The sequence below is a fragment of the Apteryx mantelli genome, chromosome 2 (genome assembly GCF_036417845.1).
Source record: "Apteryx mantelli isolate bAptMan1 chromosome 2, bAptMan1.hap1, whole genome shotgun sequence".
In the NCBI taxonomy this organism is placed as follows: domain Eukaryota; kingdom Metazoa; phylum Chordata; class Aves; order Apterygiformes; family Apterygidae; genus Apteryx; species Apteryx mantelli.
This window is the reverse complement of record NC_089979.1, coordinates 77,243,272-77,268,049: the sequence shown is the minus strand read 5'-3', so window position 1 is coordinate 77,268,049 and position 24,778 is coordinate 77,243,272. Positions and strand designations below refer to the sequence as shown.

The 24,778-nt window shown below is 39.7% G+C and overlaps 1 protein-coding gene across 8 annotated transcripts in view; it reads left to right on the top strand.

The window, feature by feature from the left end:
- The first annotated feature begins 554 nt into the window (after nt 1-554).
- The window catches only part of ADNP2 (ADNP homeobox 2), a 39,322-nt gene continuing 15,098 nt past the window's right edge, over nt 555-24,778 (top strand). For 2 of the 8 annotated variants that reach the window (XR_010883366.1, XR_010883362.1), the window contains exons 1-3: nt 7,847-8,133; nt 9,302-9,348; nt 11,789-11,878. Coding sequence is in view for 2 of the 8 variants with exons in the window: in XM_067290923.1 (XP_067147024.1) it covers nt 7,732-7,839; nt 11,789-11,878; nt 17,636-20,647 (3,210 nt within the window). In the remaining 6 variants the exon portion in view is untranslated. The other 6 variants (XM_067290923.1, XM_013941041.2, XR_010883363.1 and 3 more) reach the window with 6 other exon arrangements.

Here is a 24,778-nt window from a genome sequence, read left to right as displayed (position 1 = left end):
CACGCCGCGAGATCTCGCGGTAGCCGCCAGGGGCGCCCCTGGGAGGAGGCGGTGGAGGAGAGGAGGGCGGTGTGAGGAGGCCGCAGGTGAGTCCTGGCCGGGCGGGGGCGCCACCTGCAGACCCCGCCCCAGCCTCTGCCCACGCACCCCTGCCCATCCGGGCAGCCAATGGGAGCCCAGGCCACAGTCTATTCCCATTGGCCAGCTGCCTGGCATGCAAATGAGCCCCAACGTCACTTCCTGGGATAAATCGAGCGCCATTTTCTCTTTCTGGCTTTGGATGAGGAGCGGGCGGAGGCGGGAGGGCGGGCGCGGGGTGGCGGGCGCTGCGCGCAGGGGCTGAACCGCGCTCGCGCCCGGGCCCGGGTACCGGCGATGCTGCTGCTGCTGCCGCCGCCGCCGCCCTCGCGGCGCGCGGAGTGAGCGCGGCGGCCAGGAGGCGGCGGCGGCGGCGGCGGAGGAGGAGCCGCCGCGGGGCGGGGCGGCGGGGCACGGCGCGGTGCGGGAGGGGCGCGGCGGCCGAGGCGGCGGCGGCGGCGCCGGCACTGCGAAGAGCGGCAGGCGGAGGCTGCGGCGCGGGCAGACGGCGGCGGCAGGAGCGGCGGCGGCGGCGGAGCGGCGGCGGTGGCGAGCTCCCCCTACAGCCCGGCCGGGTAGGTGCAGGCGGGGCGCAGCCGGCGGCGCCCGCAGGCGGCGCCCGCGCGCGGCGCGGCGTGGGGAGGCGGTGGCTCCGCGCCCGGCGGCGGGGGCGGGCCGCGTGCGGGAGCGCCGGAGCCGCGTGCGCTGCCTCCCCGCCCGGAGGGGGCGGTAAGCGCCGGTGTAGACGTGCCGCCCGCACGCCGCGGCGGCTCCGCGCCGGTCCCCCCTCGCCTCGCGGGCGGAGGCGCAGCGGCGGCGCCGGCTGTCGGCGGCGGGGGGTCGGCGCTGCGCTCCCTCGCCGCGGTGAAGTTTGCGCCGCTGTGTGCGGAGCAGCCCTGCCGGCCCCGCCGCCGGCCCCGGCGCTTGTGCTGGAGGCGCTCTCGAACCGGTGCGGGCCGCCGGCGGCTGCCGTAAACCGCTTGGCGCCCCGGTGCCGGCGAGCTGTAGCGGTGGCAGCCGGGCCCCGGCGTTGGTGGCCCTCACGGAGTACGTGCCAGAACAACCTCCTTTTGCCTGATCCCCACCGCCCGCTAGCGGAGGAGGGACTTCCGGGTGTAGCGTGGTGGGAAACCAGAAGTTAGTGTCGTGAGGCTTGTTAGTACCTCGTTTCTGGCACAGCCAAGACCACTGCTTCACAGCTAGTGTTTCCTGAACAGCTGCTCAGGAGCACATTTTATTCTAATTTGTGCCTACACTTCTAAAGTGATGGAGTATCTAAGGGACCAATTTGCGCAGCCTTTTTAGGCAATCTGTGTTATGATAACTCTCTTAATTACTGCCTAGGCAATATGGATATTTGAAATAGTTTTCTTTATGGAAAACTAATGTCCATGTGAATAGCATACATGCAAAACTAGAAGTATAATGTTAATGGAAGCTAAAATTACATTAAATATTCACGTGGTACTCTTATCAAAAATTTATGCATTGCTAAATAGAAACTATCTGAATATTGTAGACAGACAAAATTTGTAGAATACAGATTGGCAAAACTATCTGTATGAATATGCTTGCCTGGCGGAGCGAGTAATGGGAAATTCTTTTGCTTCTGATTTGTGTATGGAATGAAACGTGTTTGACTCTTGCTGCATGGTTCATAGTTCTGTAATGTAAAACATTAGCATTTATCAGTTGAAAGGGAGATCTAGAAAGGTAAAGTTTGTTTCTAACCAGTAAGCAATATTGGGGGGAATTGGTTGGCTTCTGTAAGTCTTATATCATCAAAAATAGGTTTGAACCCTTAAAAGTTGCAGGGCCTAATAAAATGCTTCAAAAGAATAACTCTAGGCACCCCCCCACCACCACCACCCAGCCTATGTTCTACAAATCTTAGTACTCTTTTTAATAAACTTCTGGTTTAATTTTGAGCAAGAAAGGAGAATTTATTTAGAGCATCACTTAGACAAATAGTGTGTAGTAAATATACACATTTCTATTCATGACTGTATTTATATAAGCTGTAATAAGAGCAGTAATCCAATGGTTCACTTCATGAAACCTTATTTAAGAAGGAATCAAAGAAAACTTTTGGAAACAAGAGGGCACAAACAATTTTATAATGCTGTCTATTTTACCACTGGAAACCCCTTGATTTGGGTTAGGTCTGGTTGAAGGCTGCTATAGTTGGTTTGTGTTTAAACACTTTAATCCCTCAGTTGAAACCTTTAACACAGTTGTCTTATTCCATTGATGTCCCTTATTGGATTATTCAGGTGGCAGACTATCTGCTGCAGAATATGGCTGTGTTAAATGTCTTTGAGTCATATTAGGGTGACTAGTGCAGTGCAAATGCAGTTGTACTTCCTCCTAAACTAGCTGGGCTCTTTATGTGACTGGTCTTGCCCCCCACATGTGGGGCTGAGCCCTGCTGGATTTGAGTAGGCTCCCCATAGACACTTAATCATCTGCTGGGTTTGACTTCCAGCTATTGCAGACTTCAACGGGAGTCAATTAACCTCAAGCTTCTTGAGCTTGATGGGAAATAGTCTTCTCTTCTAACCAATCTTGGATAATGGAGATTTGATTGTATATTAGTATTCACTAATATACAAAAAAATAGTTGTTTAACCCAAAGTAGGGATCCTTTGATTTTAAATTTATTTTGATTTGATTTTATAGATAAGACACAGATTAATGCACTGTATTTTAACTTATGTAATCACATACCTTAATGTTTTTTACATTCAAATTTTGAATGATGTCCCCTTTGTGTTGGATTATATGGCTACTTTAACAGGTATGTGACTTATAGCCAAGAAAGGAGCAGAGTTACTGTCACTATAAGACAGAGATCTGTACTTCTATACCCCTAAGAATTTCTGATTCTTTAGATGTTCAAAAAAATTCTCTTGTTTGTTTACTTAAGATTTCTGTCAAATTCCACTTGGATAGAAATTGGAATTTGAGAAGATAAAGTAGCATTATTTTGTTAACCAGAACTACTGTTAGTATATTTTGATTAGTTTATTTTTCTTCTGTATTAAGCTTATTTTTAATTTACAGCAAATATTAAACAAGAGTAGTATTTATTTTAATCAATTGACTGTTTCTTCTTTCCAGGAATAACATTTTTCAAAGCTGTTTGAGCATCTCTAGATGTTGCTAGGATGCTATATGCATTTCTCCCTCCAAAGGCTGGATAAGCGTAAAAGGTACTAACATAGTCCTAAACCCTATAAGGTCCCTTTCAGAAGGCACAGATAGAAATCCAGGACAGTCCATGCAGATACCTAGGTATGACTTCTTTGAGGGCTTGTATGCCTTTCAGAATGGTGCTTGGCCTAAACAAAACTGATCAGAGTAAAATACAGTATGGGTAAGCTGAGCTCATATTCTAGCCAGTCCATCAGCATGCCTGTCCTTCTAGCTGCTGTCTTTGCCACTTAGTGTTTACATTCTTCAGTTCTTTGGAGTGAATAGGTTACATGCTCTCATTTCATTTTCAAGAATGAAGCAGTTTTTCTTGTTTTGTCAATTACAATTGACATACCAACCTAAATGCATATACCAAAATGGCAATAAAGACTCCTTTATTAGTATTGTCTACTCTAATCACTGAAATACAAGTTAGCAAAGAAATTTTTGAAAATACTTCCCACCCAAGTATCTGAGAACCTGGAACAGTCTTTATAAAAATTCCTTCTGTAGTTACTCACTATTCAGAGTTAAGTGCTAGATGAAAGGGTATAAAAATAAGAAATGATTGAATTTCCAAAGCAGATAATACGAATGGGCAATTTTTTTTAAGCCTTTGATAATTTTTTCTGTTATAAGTAGTTCTGTGAGCAACAGACTAGTGAAGGCCAGCTTTCTATGAACATGTCTTGAAATCTAGCTTCTGTATAGATTACCTGATGCCTAAAAAGGGTCACAGTGCAGTCTCTGTGAAGTTTTTAATAGGGTTTCTCTCCAGCTATCTGTTTTCATGAAATTTCTAGCATCTCCTAAAGATCTCTAGGTGTGTGTCAGATTTTGTTGGATGTATTTGCATGCAGATGGGCACGTTTGTGCATCTTCCATGCCCTCTCTCCATATCAGCTTCATGTTTAATTTGATTGAATATGCCTAGTTTTCTCAGGTAAACTAAAACAGGATGGTTCTGACTTGATGTAAGGGAAGAGTCTTCATTGTGAGGACTGTCCAGGACTGGAGGAGGTTGCTGAGAGAGCTTGTCAAATCTCTCTCTGTGGAGGTTTTCAAGACCTGACTGGACAAGAAGTTGAGTAACCTGGTTGCAACACATTGCTGACCCTGCTTTGAATAGGAGGTTGGACTTGGTGACTTCCTGAGGTCCCCTCCAATATGAATGAGTTTATTGTTAAGAAGTAAGGCTGAAAGGCAGATAGACATGAGGTTTCCTTGTTCTGGTGATTTTTTTTTTCTTCCCCCCACTTTCAAGAAGTGAAATATTAATATTTTCACAAGTAGAAAAATTATGGTCCAGTACAGTTACTTGGGGAACTAATAGTGTTTGTCTTTGACTTAAGGCACTGCCCAGACTTTTATGTTGCTATTTAGTATTAAAATGCTACTGTATTATTGGATGGGGAAGAGTTGCAGTTGTGACAGTGTTTGAAATGCTGAACTTAGTTCCATGTTACATGTGTTGCAGAAATGAAGCGAACCTTCAGTGTTACATAAAGCTCCAATTGGGTTTATCATTATGGAAATACTATCTAAATCAACAGTAGATGTAGGAATAGGTTGATGGATAAAATGCCACTGAGAAATAGTTGAATGAACTGTTTAGGATCGCTCACATAAACTGAGTTTGGCTTGGGGCATCAGCTGCTGCAATAATTATCTTATTTTGCTAATGACCTGCTTTGGTTCTGTTTGAAAGGTACTGCTTCTGAAAACTCAGTGGGTTATCAATTTTTTGAAGATACATTTAAAGTTTTGGAAAGTAGGTAGAAAATTATCTTCTAGGTGGCAAAGGTGATAAGAGGATTGAGACTCTTGAGCTAGGGTGACTGACTTAATTTTGCTGCAGTGCTCTCGTGTTGAATATGCTTGCTAAAAATGGGATATATACCAACAAAAGGTTGACTGCAGTTATGCATGGAAACAAAGTGCAAGCTAAGGCTTGAAGAATATCCAAAATACAAGAGAAATAAACTAGTAATAAAAAATAGATGGATAATAAACTATTAATCAGAGTATCAAACTGAAGGCTTGAGGAAATGAGCTTAGAAGGCTGAAACTTCTTGACTCCTTCGATAAGGCCTTGCTGGTCTGATGGATACAGAGTATATTAGATGAATAACTTTGTGCCCTACTCCCAAGCAGTTTGTTTAAAGACAAGTTGAATAACCTCATACATGATACAGACATGCATCTTTTTGGATTGAAGACAAGCTACTTGAAAACTGGAAAATAAGTCATCTTTCTTCAGGATTCTTGGTCTTGTTCCATGTTTGTCTGTGTTCCTCCTGGATTAATGACTTTCATTTCAGAAAGGTTGCTGGTTAAGAAAACACTGAAATACATGGATATGACATACTGTGCTGCTTTTGTAGACTAATTTTCTGTTTTGTGAGATAGACTTGCCTCAAGAAGTGACTGCTTCATCTTCAGTAGAATCAGTATATCAGTTAAAGGATTGAGATGGAAGAACTGTTTCCAGTGGAACCTAACGTATTGAACCACATCTCCCTCTGTCTGACCTGAGCATGGTGTCATCCTGTCAGCTCTCTGTTTATCTGCATTGGACCATGGGGTTGGTGCACATAACCTGCTATCATAGAGGACTGATCATAAAAACATAACCACAGAGACGATACAAATTCCCAGTTGACTTCAATTTAAAAAGAGGATTTGACTTCTTTATTTTACTGCTTGGATTTTGATAGTACAATGCCAGAATAGTTACTGTGATTTATTTCATTCTGTATAGGTTCCTCTTCTACACCTATCCCAATGGTATCAGAATGTCTTCCAGACTTTTTACCAATAAAAAAGAGTAGAAAACAAGACTAGCATCTGTCAAATGGGGCTCCCTCTCCATTTCTGTCTACGCATCTTTCCTTTGGGGGGAGAAGAAGAGGAGAATAGCATGTGAGTTCTTTGACTTTAATTAAAAAAAAAAAACCTCTTATGTTTTGTACATAAACTAACATGCTTTTCTTTTTTCTTTGTGCTGGGTTATGGCATATAGAGTAGAAAAAAAAGTATCTTTTTGCTTTTTACAAGGCTTAGTTTGTAGTATCATCTAGCTTCTGTGGGAGGGTATTTTACAACCTGGACCACTTACAAGAAAGTCTTGCCTTTGAAGGGTGAGATTTCATTTCGACAATGAACATCTCTTGTTTGGAGAGCTTTTCAAGACATTCAGAACCATCAGGGCTGAAGTACTGTTTTTTTGTTAAGCCTCGTCCTGGATGGATGAATTGTTTAGAAATAAGGACTGAGGTCTTTTAGACTCTGTTGGGTCCTCAGTGAACTATTTACGAACAAAGAAATAGCTGAGAAGCTCCCAGTGACCTCTTTGCAACAGAACTACTCCTCACGCATTCTATGCCAATTTAAGTTTCTTAAGTCTTATGCATTTCAGTCTAAATTGTATTTTTCAGATAAAGGCACATAATTTTAAGGCTAAGTCCATGGGTATGGCTTATGATGCCCTAGGAGCTGTAGATGCACAAGTGACAGCCCAACTGTATGGAGAATTCAGTGTTGGAAGCGCTAAGCTCTTCAGGAGGGTGTTTTCTGGTGGGCCATGACACTGCACAACAACCCCTCAAATAGATGACCCATAGCAGATATTCTGTCTTTCTGGAATCTAGCTTTAGTCCTCCTCCTTTTCTGAATGTTGAACTCCCTGCTATTGCAGCCTGCTGGAGGGGGTAGGAAGTAAATCTAAATGATGGAGCTACACACATTCTGCAGATGAGACCTGAAGATATAAAAGAGTGTTTCAGAAATTTGTCCCACTTCAGCATATTTAGCTATCACTGCTATATAGTTGTATTTTCTAATTACTTTTTTTTTTGCTTGTTTGAATGGCATTAATCTTCCTGTAGTCTGTTTTGTGCCAGTCGGTATCTGCTCACAGCAGCAGAAACTTTTGCAAGAAATAAATTCTTCAGGTGATCACATTTAAAGTGTGTGTGTGCGTATATGACAAGAAGTCAAATTGAGAGGCTTCTCATCCTGACACTGTAACATTCAAAGTGGAAGGTGTTGATATTCGTCTTTGCTAAATGAAGTGATAGTTATTTTCTGAACAGAACTTCATAAAATTTTAATATACAGGTTTTCTTGCTAAAAGCACAAAGAACAGTATAGCTATCATATAGACATGAAGCTATCTGAAAGAAGGAACTTGAAATTTTTGTTTAGATGGGAGAGAAGAAATTTAAAGGATTTTTTTATGTCCCCCAAATCAGCTTCTCTTTCCTTGAAGAGTAAGGAAGAGATCTAATTAGAAATATTAATGAGACCAGTTCTTCACTTTAAGGCTTTTGCTTTTTCTTATTGAAGAATCTATTTTTGTGAATTACATTTTTGTTTTAATACTGTTAAATGCAAGTGCATGTGTTCAAATATTCCATCATGTTATTTTTATATTTCTTTTTTCAGGAAAAGTGCAAAATGTTTCAAATTCCTGTTCAAAATCTTGATAACATCAGGAAGGCTCGAAAAAAGGTGAAGGGCATTCTTGTGGATATTGGGCTTGACAGCTGCAGGGAATTGTTGAAGGTAAAGCATTCAAGTAATATAAAAAATCTGAGATTTGCATTTTAAACCTTTGAAAAAACTTTCACTGTTTATATGTGATATTCCTCTACCATAGATATTTATGATGAGGTAAAGGAAAGAAAACTGTCTTGAAGAATTGCTCAAGTCTGACAATATTTATATACTAGGGGTGGAACTTCGAGTTTCCGGCAACGTTATGTGCTAAAACACTATTTCTCAACAAGATGTGTTATAGATGGTGCTGCATACTCTCTGCTAGTAATATTTCAGCAAAAGGAAACACTACAGCTTCAGGTAAAATGCTATTAATAAAATGTTACCTGTCCACAACCGCTTTTTTTTTTTTCTCCTTTTAAACTCATGAGCAAATGAAGATCTGAATCTACCCAAAGAGGTTAAATGCTCTCCCTTCACTTATCAAGGGGAAAATCTGAAGGATGTACAAATTGTCAGCATTTATGCAAAACAAAAAGCAATGAGATCCAGTAATCTGTTTCAGGCCTTTAAAACTGCTTCCAGGAAGAATACTAGATGTGGCTCATTGAGTGGTAGTTCAGTTCTACATCTTAAATTATGTGCAAGTGTACTGAGGTGGTGAAGATGAACCTAGTACCATCATGGTCACTTTCTGGAGAAAGTAGTGTGAAACAAGCAAGAAGAATTTACACCAGCAGACTGGACAACCTAATGCCAGAGAAGTGCAAACATAGTAACATGCTCTCAGTGACTAAACAGTAGTCTTTAAGCCAGCTCTTGCACAGGCTCTTTTGCCTGCTCAGTATGTGGTCATGACTTCTTGCAAGGGCTTGGATCAGTTTTGTGTAATAGTACTGAAGGAAAATAGTTAACTCTGTAGATTGGTGTTGTCTCTTGTGGTAACACTCTTGGTTATTGTAATTAACAATGTTTATTTATACTTAATACATTTAAATAAATGTCATGAGAGCACAGAAAGGTGTATTTGTCTAATAATTTCCATATCTTCATCGTTCTTATTTTGTATATTGTGTTGTATTTAGAGCTCTAAGCAGGACCCTTGAAAGTAAAAATGCTTTGCTGATACTAGTTTTTTTGCTATGAAATTGATTGAAGCAGTGAAGTCCAACTTTTTGTTTGAACTATGGGGCTTAATGGTGAATAAGGTAGTCTTTAAGAAAACAGACACAAACAAAAAAACCCCTAGCAAACATGTTCATTTTAAAATAAGCTATGGGAAGTATGGGCCAAAAAAACAGTATTTTAGTTTCTTGTAAATAACTTCCCTCAACCAAGTTCATTACTTAAAACTGGTTTTCAAGATAATCTGGCGTTATTTGGGTGTGACTTTAACAGCAAGAATAATGTTTTTTAGAACTGAATTTACACTTGTCTCCTATGAGTGAGTCTTGTTGGTAGAATAGCGTGTCTGATGTCTAATAGGTAAGAACATGCTCAGTTGAATTTTTTTTTCTCTAATATCAAGGTGGATTTCTGGACATGGTGCTCTTGAGGCAGGACAACTAAGTAATGGTATGAAATAATATGATTTGGACTTGACCAGCTATCTGAGCTTAAGATTGGTCTTAAACTGTTCTAATAAGACACGGTAATAGTGGTTTATGAGGAAGGTGAAGGAATTTCACAGGCAGCTATTACCCTTTGTAGCTTGGAGACCAAAAGGATTAGTTTGTAGGCTAAATGTTCTTAACTGGTCTCTGCTAGGAAGAAAGCATAAGCTTTTTGTATGAAACTATTGGTTTGGTTCTCAAAATAACAATATTAAGTACACAAACTGTGATGTTAGAGGTATTCCTTTGGCAAACTACTTAGCTTGTCAAGCATACTGGGACATTTATTGTGAATTTTCATTTAGACTCTGGCCATTTTAATTTTTGTTCTAGAAAATAGTGATGATTTTGATGCAGAAGAAAAAGTTATCAGTTTTAAAATGTTGTTTTTATGCTTCAGAAATATCCACAGCGCATCATGATTAATCAAGCTTCTCGGAGGTTTTTATTCCCTTGTTGTCACCTCTTCTTCATCCTATTTTCCCTTCCCTCCCCAAAATAAGAAATGTGGGAAGAGTAAAACCAGTTTAACCAATCAAAGCTTTCTTCTGGGCTATCAGTGTTGATTTCTGCTGAAAGGAAGAGCTTAAAATGGGCCACTCATAGCACTGACTACATCCCCAGGATAAAAATGTTTTTCTTTCTTTACCAGTGAATTTTTCTGTACAAGATAGGTATTTTGGCACAAAAGATCTAGGCCTACCATGACCATCCATTACCTTTTGGTTGTAGGAAACTGGAGATCTAGTCTAGGGCCTAAGGGCCTCTCAGTGGTGGAGAGATCCAAGAAAAGTTTTGTTGTTGTCCTGTGGTGTTTTTTTGTTTTGTTAACGGACTGTGTAATTCACTTCAGTGAGTTTGGCTGAAGGCTGTTAGTCTATTAGTAAGTCTTGAGTCTTCTCTCTTGATAGAGAAGATGTTGTAAGAAAAGCACTGTATTCTTTTAAGGCTGTGGGATTTCTCTTGCTCTGTGCAATGATTCTTCCTAAGGTCATGTATTTTTAGGAATGTTTAGTTTAAGGACAAACAGCTAACTACCCCCTGATCTTGATTACAGTGGAAGGGGTTTGTTTCTTGTTGCCCAGAGCTCTTCAAGGTTCTCCTTGGGGAAACTTCCAGGCTGAAGAAGCTAGAAAGCCTATTACAAACTTGGCTACATTTTTTCTAAACTGTTTTTTAAAAACAAAATGAAACATTGTATTTCTTTTGAATCAAATTGTAACTTTCTGGCCGTTGTAGTCTATTGCTCAGATCACAGCAGTGTTCAGATTCACACTACATAGACAAGAACTGAGTGTGAACAGAGCCTGTGTTTAACAGGCTTGTGTATTTGTTTGACTGCTACAAGATTGGTTTCCTTTATATAATTTTTTTGTTGCTCTGTACCCTAGGTTGCTTGTAATTCCACATAAATACTGTATTGGATTTCTTGACTGCAAACTATTAGGCTTATTGGAAAAAAAACCCTTCTACTTTTCTTGAAGATGAGTTAATCTTTAACAGTTTCCATGACCTATTTCTGCTGTTCCAATGGATTCTGGTGTGGAGCTGAAAACATCTCACTCTTTCAAAGCATCATGCAGGACTGTTTAGATAAGAGGACTTTGGGGAAAGAAGGGGAACAGGAAAGAAGAAGTGATGCTAGTTACCAGTGGGGATTAAACCTGGATTCATAGCCTACTTTTCATGTAAGACATTTGTCTAATGTGCTGTTGAAGCTGGTCTAAGGTCTTTTGAAGTATGGGCCTCAGAAAATGGAGAGAAACTTAAGCTTCTTAGAGTATTAACTGACTGGCTTGGAGTACTTAAACTGCTCTTAAGTGGAATTGGTTAGAAGGATATTATAGTTGTTTGCCCTCTAATGGTTGCTGCAGACGCAATTGTAATAGTATTTCTTTCAAGCTGTAAAAACAGTATTTCCTGAAATAAGCTTCTGGGAATGCCTTTGCAAGTAAAAGCATAGTGATAGCATAAAAACTTAAATACTAAAATCTGTTGCAAAATAATCTGTAGTGCAAGATAAGAAATGGAGGTAAATGCTGGAATGCTGTAGATTTTAGGAGGAAGAAAGAGGGAGATGGGATCTTCCAGTGTTCGTTGAACTCGGCTAGAAGCAATTGAAATAATGTAGGATGGAAAATACTAACACTATTTTGAGTAAAAGAAGTGTTCAGAATTTCAGTGATGTAACATGAGGCAATAATATGAGCTGGTATTTGAGGTAAAATAAATAAGGGACAAAGAAGCGATTTCTCTAAACTGAATTTTGAGACCTGTTGGTGAATGCTGTGCAGACCTTCCCTTCATGTGTTTTGTGGGTCCCTCCACCCTGCTCTGTATTTAGACTATGTTCTTGTATTCAAAAGCAGACTGTATGTCTTTGTTTTCTGGTTTTCTTTCAGAATCTTAAAAGTTTTGACCCAGGTGAAAAATACTTTTTCAACACTTCATGGAGTGATGTCTCTCCTTGGGAGTCTGTGGGCAAAAGGAAGGTATGTATGTCTGTCTGTCTGTGACAGAAAGTGTGGGCAGACATGCACGTGGAATTGTTACTACTTAACATTTTCAGAGGTCCTGATGACTAAACCCCCCCCCTTTTTTTTTTAAGTAGCTTTAAGATTTGTTTTCTAAATACTACTTGCAAGGGAATAATGTTTCATTGCCTCTGTTTTCTTCGCTTTCATGGAGCTGTTAATAAGGACTGTATTATGCTGTTGGGGGTCTTTGAAGATACAACCTTGCACATCGGTATTCCAGGTGTCACATTAATTTTCTGCCTTTTTAGCAACATCTAATATGTGGTCTTAACACACTTTTGTATACAACATTCTTTTTCCTTCATTGGAAGGGTGGAAATATAGTTGGATAGACGTGAGTAGATGAAGCATAAATAATTGTTAGTGGCTTGGGACTGGGTTTCACTGAAAAACACTCTTTAAACTTGTGGATACGAAACAGCTTTTACTTTTTGTGTAGCTGGAATGTTTGAAGCTAGAATCTGCGAGAAAAGCAGGGTTGAGATGAACAAAAAGTATCTATTAGAAAATTATAAATATTGTAACTAAAGGATAGGAGAATATCTGGAAGAAAGGGTAGTCTTTTCTGAATCTTGCTGAAAAGCCTCATGGCTCCTGACTACTTCTATGAGGAAGGCCTGTCAGCATCCTGTAAACAGTAGTGGGCTCATTTTTTTCAGTTGGGGGTGATGGTGTGGGAAATAACTGTTTAGGATAGCCTAGTGTTTTGTCAGTGTTTTGCCAAACTCTGATTTTTAGTAGCATGTCCCCCTCCCCACAGAACCTTGTCTGCTTTGTCTCCTAGTTGTCCTTTCCTAACCCTGGGTATGTGTGTTGTAAGGCGATGAAGGCACTGAAGGCTCATTGTTCTCATGCACTTGTGGATGAAAGGGTCAGATGTGACTTGTTTTTCTGTTTCTGTAGAAGTTTGTATCTAACCTCTTATCACCACCTCAGATAAGGCTTATAGTTACCTTCAGTCAGACTGCTTTTAGTTTCGGTGAATGGATTAAATCCTGTTAATGGTGATGACAGGTCTCCAGGCTCCAGCTACTGTATTATCTGAGTTCTAACTTTGCAATTTTTTTTTCCTCTGTTTCCTCTCCCTTCTTACTAAAGACTGAGAAATTCACCCCTGGGAGATCTTCCATGTTAGATGAATAAGGGAAAATCCCCCCACCCCCCTTAGACATGGAACAGGGAAGAGGAGGGTGAAGACGGACCAAACAAGTTTCCTGTCTAAAACCTAAGATGTGTATCTCCCCCCCCCCCCCCCCGCTCTTTTCACAATTCATTAAGAAAAATGGTTATCTCTTCTAGTGAAAATGGAAAAGAATTACAAATCATCTGCTAGAGGAAGAATCTTCTTTCATCCCTATTGCCTGGAGACAGATCAACAAGGCAGTTGTATTCATGAGTAAAAACTGATTCCTTGCCAGGAGGGAGAAATACAGATCTTATCCTGGTTCAAATAGTCAGCATGAGTATAGTAGCTATACAGGCATACCTTGGAGATACTGTGGGTTCAGTTCCAGACCACCGCAATAAAAGCAAGTCACATGAATTTTTTGGTTTCCCGGTGCATATAAAAGTTATGTTTACACTATACTGTAGTCTATTAAGTGTGCAATAGCATTATGTCTAAAACCAGTAATGTATGTAGCTTAATTAAAAAATACTTCATTGCTAAAAAATGCTAACCATCATCTGAGCCTTCATAGAGTCATAACCTTTTTGCTGATGGAGGGTCTTGCCTCTGTTGATGGCTGCTGACTGATCAGTGTGGTGGTTGCTGAAGGCTGGGGTGGCTGTGGCAATTTCTTAAGACAGCAATGAAATTTGCTGCATTGATTGACTCTTCCTTTCATGAAGAATTTTTCTGTAGTATGCGATGATGTTTGACAGCATTTTACCCACAATAGAACTTCTTTCAAAATTGGAATCAATCCTCTCAAACCCTGCTGCTGCTTCATCAACCAAGTTTATGTAATATTCTAAATCCTTTGTTGTTGCTTCAACAATGTTCACAGCATCTTCACCAGGAGTAGATTCCATCTCAAGAAACCACTTTCTTCATCCATAAGAACTTTTATGTTATGGAGACGACTTGTTTCCTTAAACCTCATGAACCGGTCTCTGCTGGCTTCAACCTTTTCTTCTGCACCTTTCTCACCTCTCAGCCTTCATAGAATTGAAGAGAGTTAGGGCCTTGCTCTGGTTTAGGCTTTGGCTTAAGGGAATGTTGTGGCTGGTTTGATCTTCTATCCAGACCACCAAAGCTTTCTCCATATCAGCAGTAAGGCTGTTTCGCTTTCTTATCATTCGTGTGTTCACTGGAGTAGCACTTTTAATTTCCTTCAAGACCTTTTCCTTTGCATTCACAGCTTGGCTACCTGTTTGGCACAAGGGGCCTTGCTTTCAGCCTATCTCGGCTTTTGACATGCCTTCCTCACTAAGCTTAATCCTTTCTAGCTTTTGATTTAAAGTGATAGATGTGCGACTCTTCCTTTCACTTGAGCACTTAGAGGCCATTGTAGGGTTATTAATTGCCCTAACTTGTGTCTTGGGGAATAGGGAGGCCCAAGGAGAGGGAGAGACACGGGGAAATGGCTGGTCAGTGGAGCAGTCAGCACACATGCAACACTGATCAATTAAGTTTGCTGTCTTATATGGGCGTGGTTCCTGGCACCCCAAAACAATTACAATAGTAACATCAAAGATCATTGATCACAGATCACCATAACAGATATAATAGTAATGAAAAAGTTTGAAATATTGCAAGAATTACCAAAATGAGACGGAGACATGAAGTGAGCACATGCTGTTGGAAAATTGGCGCTGATAGACTTGCCTGAGGCAGGGTTGCCACAAACCTTCAATTTTTGTATTTAAAAAAAAGCAATATCTGCAAAGCGCAATAAAGCGAAGTGCAATAAAATGAGGTATGTCTGTATCTGTTCAAAAGCCAGCACTGGAATCTGATCTGATGAACCTCATTGCAAAGACCATAATGTGCTACTGTGGCACTGATTTGCCAAGTGATACCTCTTCAGTACTAAGTTTCTTCCTACCCATTTGTTTAAACAACCTTTGTTCCTTGATATACATCATACACTTGTCTTGGTGCTACCTAGATTTGGGAGAAAAGAAATTGGTCCTTCAGGATGTTCTATTCTAAAGTTCTTACAATAAGGAAGAAGAGCTGTTTGAGCTGCATCAGAAAGTCAGTAGGCTGGAAAAGACTTCTGTTTAGATTGGTCTGTGGTTTCTATCAGTACTATTTTTATGGAGACTTTAGTAATTCTGGAAGAACTAGGATTTTTAGAGGATGTTGTGTCTTTCTGCTTGTCTCTAGGTTATGGGGATTGTGAGACTGCAGAACGGAAAGTTGCTGCGTCCAGGGGTGTGTTCTGTTGGAGTGGGGCTAATTGTTTTTTTTCTTTTTCTAAATACCTCTAATGAGCCTTTTTGGATTCCATTTGTATAGTTTAGTGTTGTGCTGGTCAAACTATGTTGCGACAGTTCAGTTTTTCTAAGAGGATTAGAATTCTTGTTTTGACAAACTTTTGTCAAACTGAGATGCCATTAACAGAAGACTGAACAGTAGCACTTGCAAACATGAAAAGCAGCTTAGACTGTGTGCAAGCAGAACATGCTGACCAAATGATTAAGGTGTCTATGTGGAAGAGCTCTATTTCATAAATGGTCAAAGTAGCAAACTTCTGTCATGCTTCTGTCATCTAAAGCAGATTTCTTTTTTCCTTTTCCTGGTTCATGTCACTCATATTTCCATCAAAAAGTAAGCAAATCTTCTAAGAAAACATGAAGAAATATTTCCCGTAGTCTTACCTGTATGCATTTAATGGGGTCAGTTTCTTGGTGGTATATTGCAATGTTTGTTTAAAAAAAAAATTACTTCAGAATAGTAAATTAATTCAGCACTTGGATCATTTACTTGTGAAGTGTTTTCACTGCCTTTAACAATTATATAGCCTTAATAATGTACTCTTATATTAACCAGATTTGGTAGCAGGGAAATTTTGACACTACATTAAACTATGATATAGATTTGCAGGGACAAAAAGGCACGAACCAGAAATGAACAGCAAAAATGATTATTAAGTTTGACCATTTTGTGTAAGAAACAGTAAAATGTGAAGAGGGTATGGGCCCAGTATAGGAAAATAAATGAGCTTTTCTGAGCCTGTGGCAGCCAATAACAAAAGCAGTCACAGTTTGTCACCTGAGTTCTTCAGAAGTAAGGCTAGCCAGGTGCGGCCTTTAATAATACTTTATTTGCTTCATTAGTTCAGTCATTTCAGTGGCCTTTCTCTGCTCCCCATAATCAACATAAGATGAAACTTCTAGTTTGCTCTGGTGCTGTTTGCTAGTAGCCAAGACCAGACACCTAAAGAAGAGCCTAAGAGTAGGAAGTAACATAATGGTACTTTTCCAGTGTACTCCTCACTAGCCATAGCCAGACAGTGGCATTATCTGATCTAAATCTAACCTCCAAATTCAAAAGGTATAATCTGGACACTGCTTTAGTACTGCTGAATAGGTGATCTTCATGGCTATATGAAATGACAAAACAAATAGCTGCACAAATTTTTGCTACAGTTCTTCCTAACGTGCCTACGGACATGTATGTGGGTGGTCTGGCTAGGCCAGATGCTGTGGTGGTGGAAGAGCTTGCTGTTCTTTTTGGATGGTGTTTTGTAAGTGATGACTGGCAGCTGTCAGTAAGGTGTAATTCACATTTGAAGGAACAGACACATTCCACTAGATGTTTAAGAGTGTGTATTTCTCACTTGGATATTGTTGTCACTGGTTTTGTAGTTTCTGGCAGAAATCAGGGTTAACTTTGTAGCAAGTTGATAAGAAAAATAGTTGACAGGGCTACTCTTTTTTCTGGAGAGAGCAAATAATGTTCACATGGATATGAAAAGTAATGCTTTTCAAGAGGCACGTAATTGAGGAAGAAAACCATTGTTTAGTGGTTTAATGGAAGATGGCTAGGTTTATTTTTACAGGGTAAAAATTTTTCTTAAATTCTGAGAAGAATCCACACACTCAAATGAGTATACAAGTAAATTTCTTAAAGAAACTACAGTAATGGGATATCCAGTATATTGAGATTCTTGGAAGAGGTCATTACTACTTTAACTTTCTCTTTCCTTTACTAATCTGGCTCTTAAGTCTTTTGTGGCTTTACTGGCAGAGGTACTTTTTAAAAGCTTTCAATGAAGGATAGGATATTGAAATATTCAAAAAACCTTCCCTTTTCTCCCCTTTCCTCCAGTAAATAGGAGGTGGCACTGTTACCTGTTAATTAAAATTTTAAAAGCTTCATATTAAAAGGGCCGCTGCTCCTAATTGCTAAGGTTTCACTTCTATGTACTGTGGTATACAAATTCTTAGCCTGTTCTGTGATTGATTTTCCCCTTCTTAAAACTGGCTTCATAATTACCTGAACTAGGTTAGAACAGAACCCACTTAAGGCTTCTTAATAAATTATAAAGAAGCAAAAAGGGCACAAATGTTTCTCCCTTTTTAAGTATGTCATCTTTAAGTCTGCTTTTCAAAAACAGGTCTCCATGAAACTGAGAAGATATATGCTATACATCCAGTGAAGGCATTTTTGACAGGTGATAGTGCAGACTTATTTTCAAACGGATAACAGGGGTTTAGAAACTGCCAGTTTCTAAGTGGATGTTTTTGTTTTGTTTGCAGAGATACAGAACAAAGCCCTACTGCTGTAGCTTATGCAAGTTCTCTTCAAAATTGCTTACTTCATTCAAGAATCACTTGCACCGTTACCATGAAGATGAAATGGACCAAGAGTTGGTGGTTCCTTGCCCAAAATGTGCTTTTGCTTCTGATCCCAAAATAGTGGGAAAACATATCCGGATGTTTCATTCATCTAATAAGAGAATACAGAACTATACAGTCAGCATTTTGGATGGCATGAAACAATTTAGGAGTGACATCATAAACTTTACGTGTCTAAAATGTCACTTTACAGACACATTATATTACAATATGAAGAAACATGTGCTGATGAACCATTTTCAAAACCTAATAAGTACCTATTTTGGCCAGAGACTTGATGAAAGTGAAGAGAATTCTGTTGAGCACTACTGTAAAAAGTGCAATGCTTCTGCAAACAGCCAAGATTCTTTAATGTATCATGTCTTAACAGCTGAAACCCACAGAGACCTGGAGAACAAACTTCGGTCTGTGATTTCAGAACATATTAAGAAACCAGGACTTGTGAAACAAATGCATATTGCTCCGAAGCCTCCCCCAGCTATGACTGTGGCTGCTCTATCTTTAGGGCCGGCCACTGCCCCAGCAGGTTCCATTACAGCGCCAGCTTGCATCCAGCTTGCATTTCCACAGAATAATCAAAACCAGACTGTGGTGCAGGCAAAAGCAGCTCAAAACACAGTCAGATCACTGACTGTTCCAAGTGCCTCTGGTAGCCTTCCACATACAACTTCTGCTCCAGTTGTTACTGCATCACATGTTACTCTCGTATCTAGTAATCTTTCTGTAGGTCAGAATGCTGTTAATATTCAGCCGTCACCATCGCAGCCTATCATCGTTTCCCATAGACTTCCTCTTAATCAGCCTGTCAGGGCTGGGGCTATTCCTCTTAATCATTCTGTTGGGACGCTAAATAGAACTGTGGCCCCTGCAGTTCTTCCACTTAATCAACCTGTCAGGCCTGGGCTCTTTCCTATTAATCAGCCTATTGGTACTATAAATAGTCCAGTTGCAGCTGGACCTCTACCTATTGCTCAACCTGTTAGCCCTATAAATCAGACAGTTGCACCAGGAGTCCTCCCTGTAAATCAGCCAGTTGCACCGGGAGTTCTCTCTGCGAACCAATCACTTGGGAATGTGAATAGACCCATTGGTCCCGGAGTCCTTCCTGTGGCCCAAACAGTTGCCTCAGGGGTTCTCCAGCTTAATCAGCCTGTTGCATCTGGAGTTGTTCCTGTTAGACAGCCTGTCAGGCCTGGGTTTCTTCAGCTTAATCAACCTGTTGCTCCAGGAGTTATCCCTGTAAATCAGCCAGTTAGACCTGCCATTTCTCAAAACACAGCTTTTCTGGCTGCAGGTCCTATACTTAGACAGTTGATTCCAACTGGTAAGCAGGTTAATGGGATACCTATGTACACGCTTGCTCCAGTTTCAGTTACTTTGCCTGTGCCTCCTGCTGGTGGTGTAGCAACTGTTACACCACCGCAAATGCCAATCCAGCTAATGCAGTCTGGGATGGTAACTCAATTATCTCAGTCACCGGCTAGCGCACCCTCTCCTCCAGTGCTTGTAACATCTCAGAATATATCTTTACAGGCTTCCCCACCTGGTCCTGAAACAAATCAGGCTATCAAACAGGCTAAGCAATGGAAGACTTGCCCTGTTTGCAATGAACTTTTCCCGTCAAATGTCTACCAGGTGCACATGGAGGTGGCTCACAAACATGGTGAAATAAAAATGGAGGAAAACCTGGAACCTGACAAACTTGCAGCTTGTGCACCCTTTCTGAGGTGGATGACAGAAAAGACTGTTAGGTGTTTCTCTTGTAAATGTTTTCTGTGTGAGGAAGAGCTTATGAAACATCTCTTGATGCATGGTTTAGCTTGCTTGTTTTGCACACTTACTTTCCATGACTTAAAAAGCCTTGTGGAGCACAATAAAACTACACATAATGGGAAAAAGAAATTACATGCAGATTACAGCAACAGAGGATTTCAACTAGATAATGATGCTCAGGGTGACCTTGTATTTCCACACTTTGATTTCAATACAGTGTTACCAAAAGAAGACATTGAAAAAGAAGTACATCTGGCAGTGCTTGCTGGAGTAAATTCAAGGACACTTGTCCCTGTTTACATCAAAGTGAAACCTCAGACAGTGGAAGTGAACAATAGATGCAACAAAAAAGTGTTAACATGTCCCTTTTGTTTTGGTACCTTTGTTAGTAAAGAAGCCTATGAAATGCATTTGAAAGAGAGGCATCATATAATGCCAACTGTACATACAATTTTGAAGTCTCCTGCTTTCAAGTGCATCCACTGCTGTGGAGTGTACACTGGAAATATGACTCTGACAGCTATTGCTGTACATTTGCTCCGTTGTAGAAGTGCTCCCAAAAACAGCAACTCAAGTGTGAAGATGCAGCTTGAGCGCACTGAGAAGAAAGAGCTACTGTTTGTGAATGGTGAAAAGCATGATTCTGTGATGCTTAAAAGAAAACAATCTGATACCTGCTTTGTTGGAGAAGACCAAAGGAATAAAGAACAGCAGCCTCAAACCTTAAGTACTGGCATAGCTCCATCTTTAGAAAAAGAAGTGAATTCAGGGGTAGTGCCTTTCAAGCGACAAAAGATTAATAGTAGAACTGAGATGAAGAAACTTTATTCTAGTGAGGATCTTCGCATTCTAGCAGTAGATCCTAAACAGTATGAACACAATTCATATGAGGCTCAAAAACAGTTTTTGACAGATTACTTTCACAAGAGGCCATATCCTACTAAAAAAGAGATGGAGTTGCTATCCTCACTGCTATATGCATCAAAAATTGATGTTGCATCCTTCTTTGGAAAAAGGAGGAATATATGCTTAAAGGCGATAAAAAACCACAAGCCATCTGTGCTGCTGGGTTTCAGTGTGTCTGAACTAAAAAATATTAAGCACAGTTTGAATTTAAAAGATGAACCATTAAATATGTAAGAGGTTTTTAAAACAACTAAAAGCAATCCATAATTGCATACTTATCAGTTTAGCAATTTATTGTACTTATTTGTTTTAACTTGCGGACTGGCCTGTTGAAGGGTTACAGTAGTATAAAGGTCTCGTTCAGTTGTGACTGTTATTGTGAAAGGCACACGTAGTTGTGTATTTGAAAAAGCTAAAACCTTCAGATTTACACTTCTGGAATTTGTTTTAGCTTTTTACATTTTCTGAAGTAGATTTTTTATTTCATTTTGTGTTTTTTCCCTTCTTCCCCTTCAGCCTCCCATTAGACTTTTTATACCACCATGTAAAATGTTTGTCCTGTTAAAAACAAATTTTATTTTTTCTGCAATGTCAACATCTTTTTTAAACAATAAAATGTATAATGTTGGTTAAAACATTGAGGTAAACTAGATGGAAAAACATCTATTTGATTATTTGTGTTTTTTAACTCCTCCTAATTTCCCCCCCCCATTTTCTTTTTATCTACTGAAGAAAGTGATTGTAGCCTTTACATCCATTCTCTCTCCCCCCTTTCCCTCCCCCAATTTTGGATGCACTGGTAGCAATAAAATACTTGGCAGTCTTTTTTTTTTTTTTTTTTCAATCATAATAGCTTTGCCAGTTAAATCTGATGACTTATAATATCTAACTAGCACTAACATGGTGGGCATTCTGGTGGGGGCAGGAGAAGGCCTTTTAAACTGTTATAGTTAACTGACTTGAAATGGCTGTGTTTATTATCTGTTAAATAGGTCTTGCTAAACAGAAGTGTTAACTCCTTTTGTTGGTGTTGAAACCTGGTTGTTTAAATACCTGTTGTTCAAAGCAGTAGCATTGGTTCTTATTTCAAAAAGCAAAAACGCTTTGGAGAGTGTCAGATTGCTTTGATGTGTGGAATATGTGACTTTCATACACGTACCTTCTCTGTAGAAGCCCTATCCAATAATCGCTGAAGTTTGGTGGAAATATTTATATAATTTCAATTGATGTTGCATAAGGTAGTAACTGAGCAGCTCATCCTCCATAACAAATTAGTTACATGGCTTGAACTCTCCTCCGAGTCGGACACTATACAAGCTAAAACTGGATGAATTGGTAGTGTCAACACTTTCAACTGTTGGTTACCTGAACCAATGATACTCATATACAGATGACAAATTTTTACTGCCATTATAGAAAGTATAAGAATTGTAGAAAAACAGAGTAGATGATCTTGTTCAGTGCAAAGTAGCATCCCTATTATGGATTACATCCAAAATTGTCACTTAGAAAAAGTTGGTCAGAAAGTTAATTTGAGTTGGAGAACAAACTGTGTAAGTTACTGATGGCCATAATCAGATCTTGTTTAGTACTATTCCTTTTTTCTGGTTATGCTTGGTTTCAGTTGGTTTGTAAATATTGCCTCCAAAATTCATTAATAGACGGTTAACACTCGTAATAAGCAACCTATAATATATGTTACTTTTTTTTCCTGCTCTTCCTCCTGCTTTCCATAACCTTTTCCCGTAGAAGAAGAAGGAGGAGACTGTTCTATCAGTTAACTTGTGCCAGCGTTATAAGGAAAGGGTAATGCGCCCAAGCTTTTTTTTTTCTTTTTAAGTAGTAAATACACTTTTGTCCTATGCAATAGAGGTTTTTAAAGCAGATAAAGATTTTTTTTTGTGTGCTGTTTCTGAAAGGACATGATGTTTGTAACAGACTTTGCTGCCTGTTCACCTGAGGTTCTATAGGCTATTTAAAATTTTATTTTGGATACAACCTTGATATTTTCATATTGATCACTTCAAAGAATTTTGATGTAATGTCCAGTGACCTAAACTGAGAGAATCTGCTATTTGGTAAAGCTTAGTCATTTAATACCAGTGCTGAACAAACATAATCACCTTTATGGGATTCCCCTCTCCCTCCCCAAAAGTGACAGTGAGAAAGAAGCAGTGTATTCTTATAGCCTAATAGTAGCTCATTATTCATTCTTTTTTTTTTTTTTAATCAAAATTGTGATTTGGTTTTTGAACCAATTTAGAGAGCTCTTAGTAAGGAAGTTCTAAAAATTCTTACATTTTATGCATTCATTTTCACTCTCAAAATCTACATATTCTGAGCCATATTTTCTCTGGAGTAGTTCTGCTGGTATCAGGGAAATTCCAGTAGGGAGGAACTGGGCAGCCTGCATCAGCAGAGAAGCTTATGATGAACAGTTAAGGATTGGTCTTAAGATAACAGAGCACTTCTTGGAGTGGGGAGCTGGGAAGTCATAGCAAAGTTGATCCTTGCTTTGGGCACCAAGGAAGCAGTCTGGTCTTACCAGTTTTCCTATATATTGTCCAGTGGTGATGTTAAGCATTTTATCTATTGGACTCTGATTTCAGTTTCAAATAAACCAGGTTTCTAACTTAGGTGTGTGTGCAAATGATTACACATTCTCCCCCGCTCCCCCCCCCTTTTTTAATATTCAATGGACTTGATAGGAAAGTTTCTTTGGGTGCAGAAAGCCTATTAAAAGACAAAAGGAAAATAAGACCTAAAACCTAGATCCAGATGCTCTAGGTAGACATTAAAGAAACAAATGCATGAAGCAGTGCATTACAGTAATCTCTAGTATGATCACAAATGCTGATATCTGCATATTTTCTTATAAATTGATATCCTTAAATCTTGGTGCTAATTTGCTGTTGCTAAATGCTCCAGTATTCATTAAATGAGGACTGTCAAAACAGACAAAAAACAGGTGGATTTTGAAATGTGAAAAAAGCGGTTGAGGAATCAAAACACCTGTGAAACAGTATGGTTGTGGTTTCAGAAAAGCCAAAGTGACTGAAAAAAGCCAAGTTAAATTAGTGGCCATACCTAAAATAGGCTTTTCCTGTAGGCGTCCAAGTGTGAAATCATTTGGTTAGAAAGGGTTAGTCTGGGAACATTGTGGCTGCTCTCTAGGAATACTTCTGGGCTCTCTAGCACTTTTGTAATGAGAGATTCTAACACTCCTGGTATCTCCTGTTGGGGAAAATACAAATCTATCCAACGAGTGTCCTTCTCTGCAGCAAACTTTCTGAAGGCAAGTCCTTCAGCATGCAGAGGAAGTTTTGGTTCACTTTAAGAGAAGTCCAGTTGGGAAGAGTTGGTTCACAGGGTGACAGCAGCAAGTATTTGTTCCTTATAGGGATATAAAATACCTTTACGTTTTCTGCTTCTGTAATTTGTTGGTCTGGAGAAGTGTTTGGGAAATATTTTGTTGTGGTGTCTGAGTTTTATAGCAGAAAAATTACAGTTGTGAAATAGTGTGAAAGTTTATTATTTCAATGGGTAATAGGAAAGATTATTACTGTAATGTTACTTGGTCATGTCTCTTCTGTTTACATTCATGTGCTGGGGTTTAAGTTAATACTGTTTTGGGAAACTGACTTTATATTTTTGGAAGTGGACAAAAAAAACAATACCCTTGTGCTTGGTTTTCAGTACTGTAGTATTTGTGTCGAATTTTGAACAGTCATAGCATCAAACTTCTTTCCTTCACTGTTTTAAATTGTTGAGCAAAGTTTAAGGGCTTATTTAAGCACCTATTAAGCATAATTTCAGATGTGGAACTCTAACAGATACTTCTGTAAAATTATTATTCTACTGTACCCAACTGTATCATTTACAAACGTACATTTGTCAAAACTTAACTACGGGCGCATTTTTCTGGGAAAAATATTTGAAGTAGCAAAGTACGGATACACACTGGAGAAAAAAATTGCAGTCTGATAGCAAGAAAAAAAGACCAAAACCCTCCAAAAATGTGCAAAACTTATTTTAAAGGTCAGAAGAACTTTCACTCCTTCCCCTGCAAAATGTATATAAAAAGGACAAAGTGAAGTTATTAATGAATGAAGTGGAACTCAGTGGTGCTGTACTTAAACTCTGATTTAACAGCTTGCTGTAGTGCCTGTGTATCTAATTTCTAGTTTCTGCTGCTCTGGGGTTCTGACAGGCAAGTTGCAGCTGTGACTCTGTTTCCCTTTTTGTTTATGTACCAGAGGCCAAAAGGTGTACAGTGTAGTTCTTTGCTTTGAACTTGTCTGAATTTAACATTCAAAGTTAGAAGGGCCATATGAGGGGTGTGCGTACTGTACTGTCCTACATGTG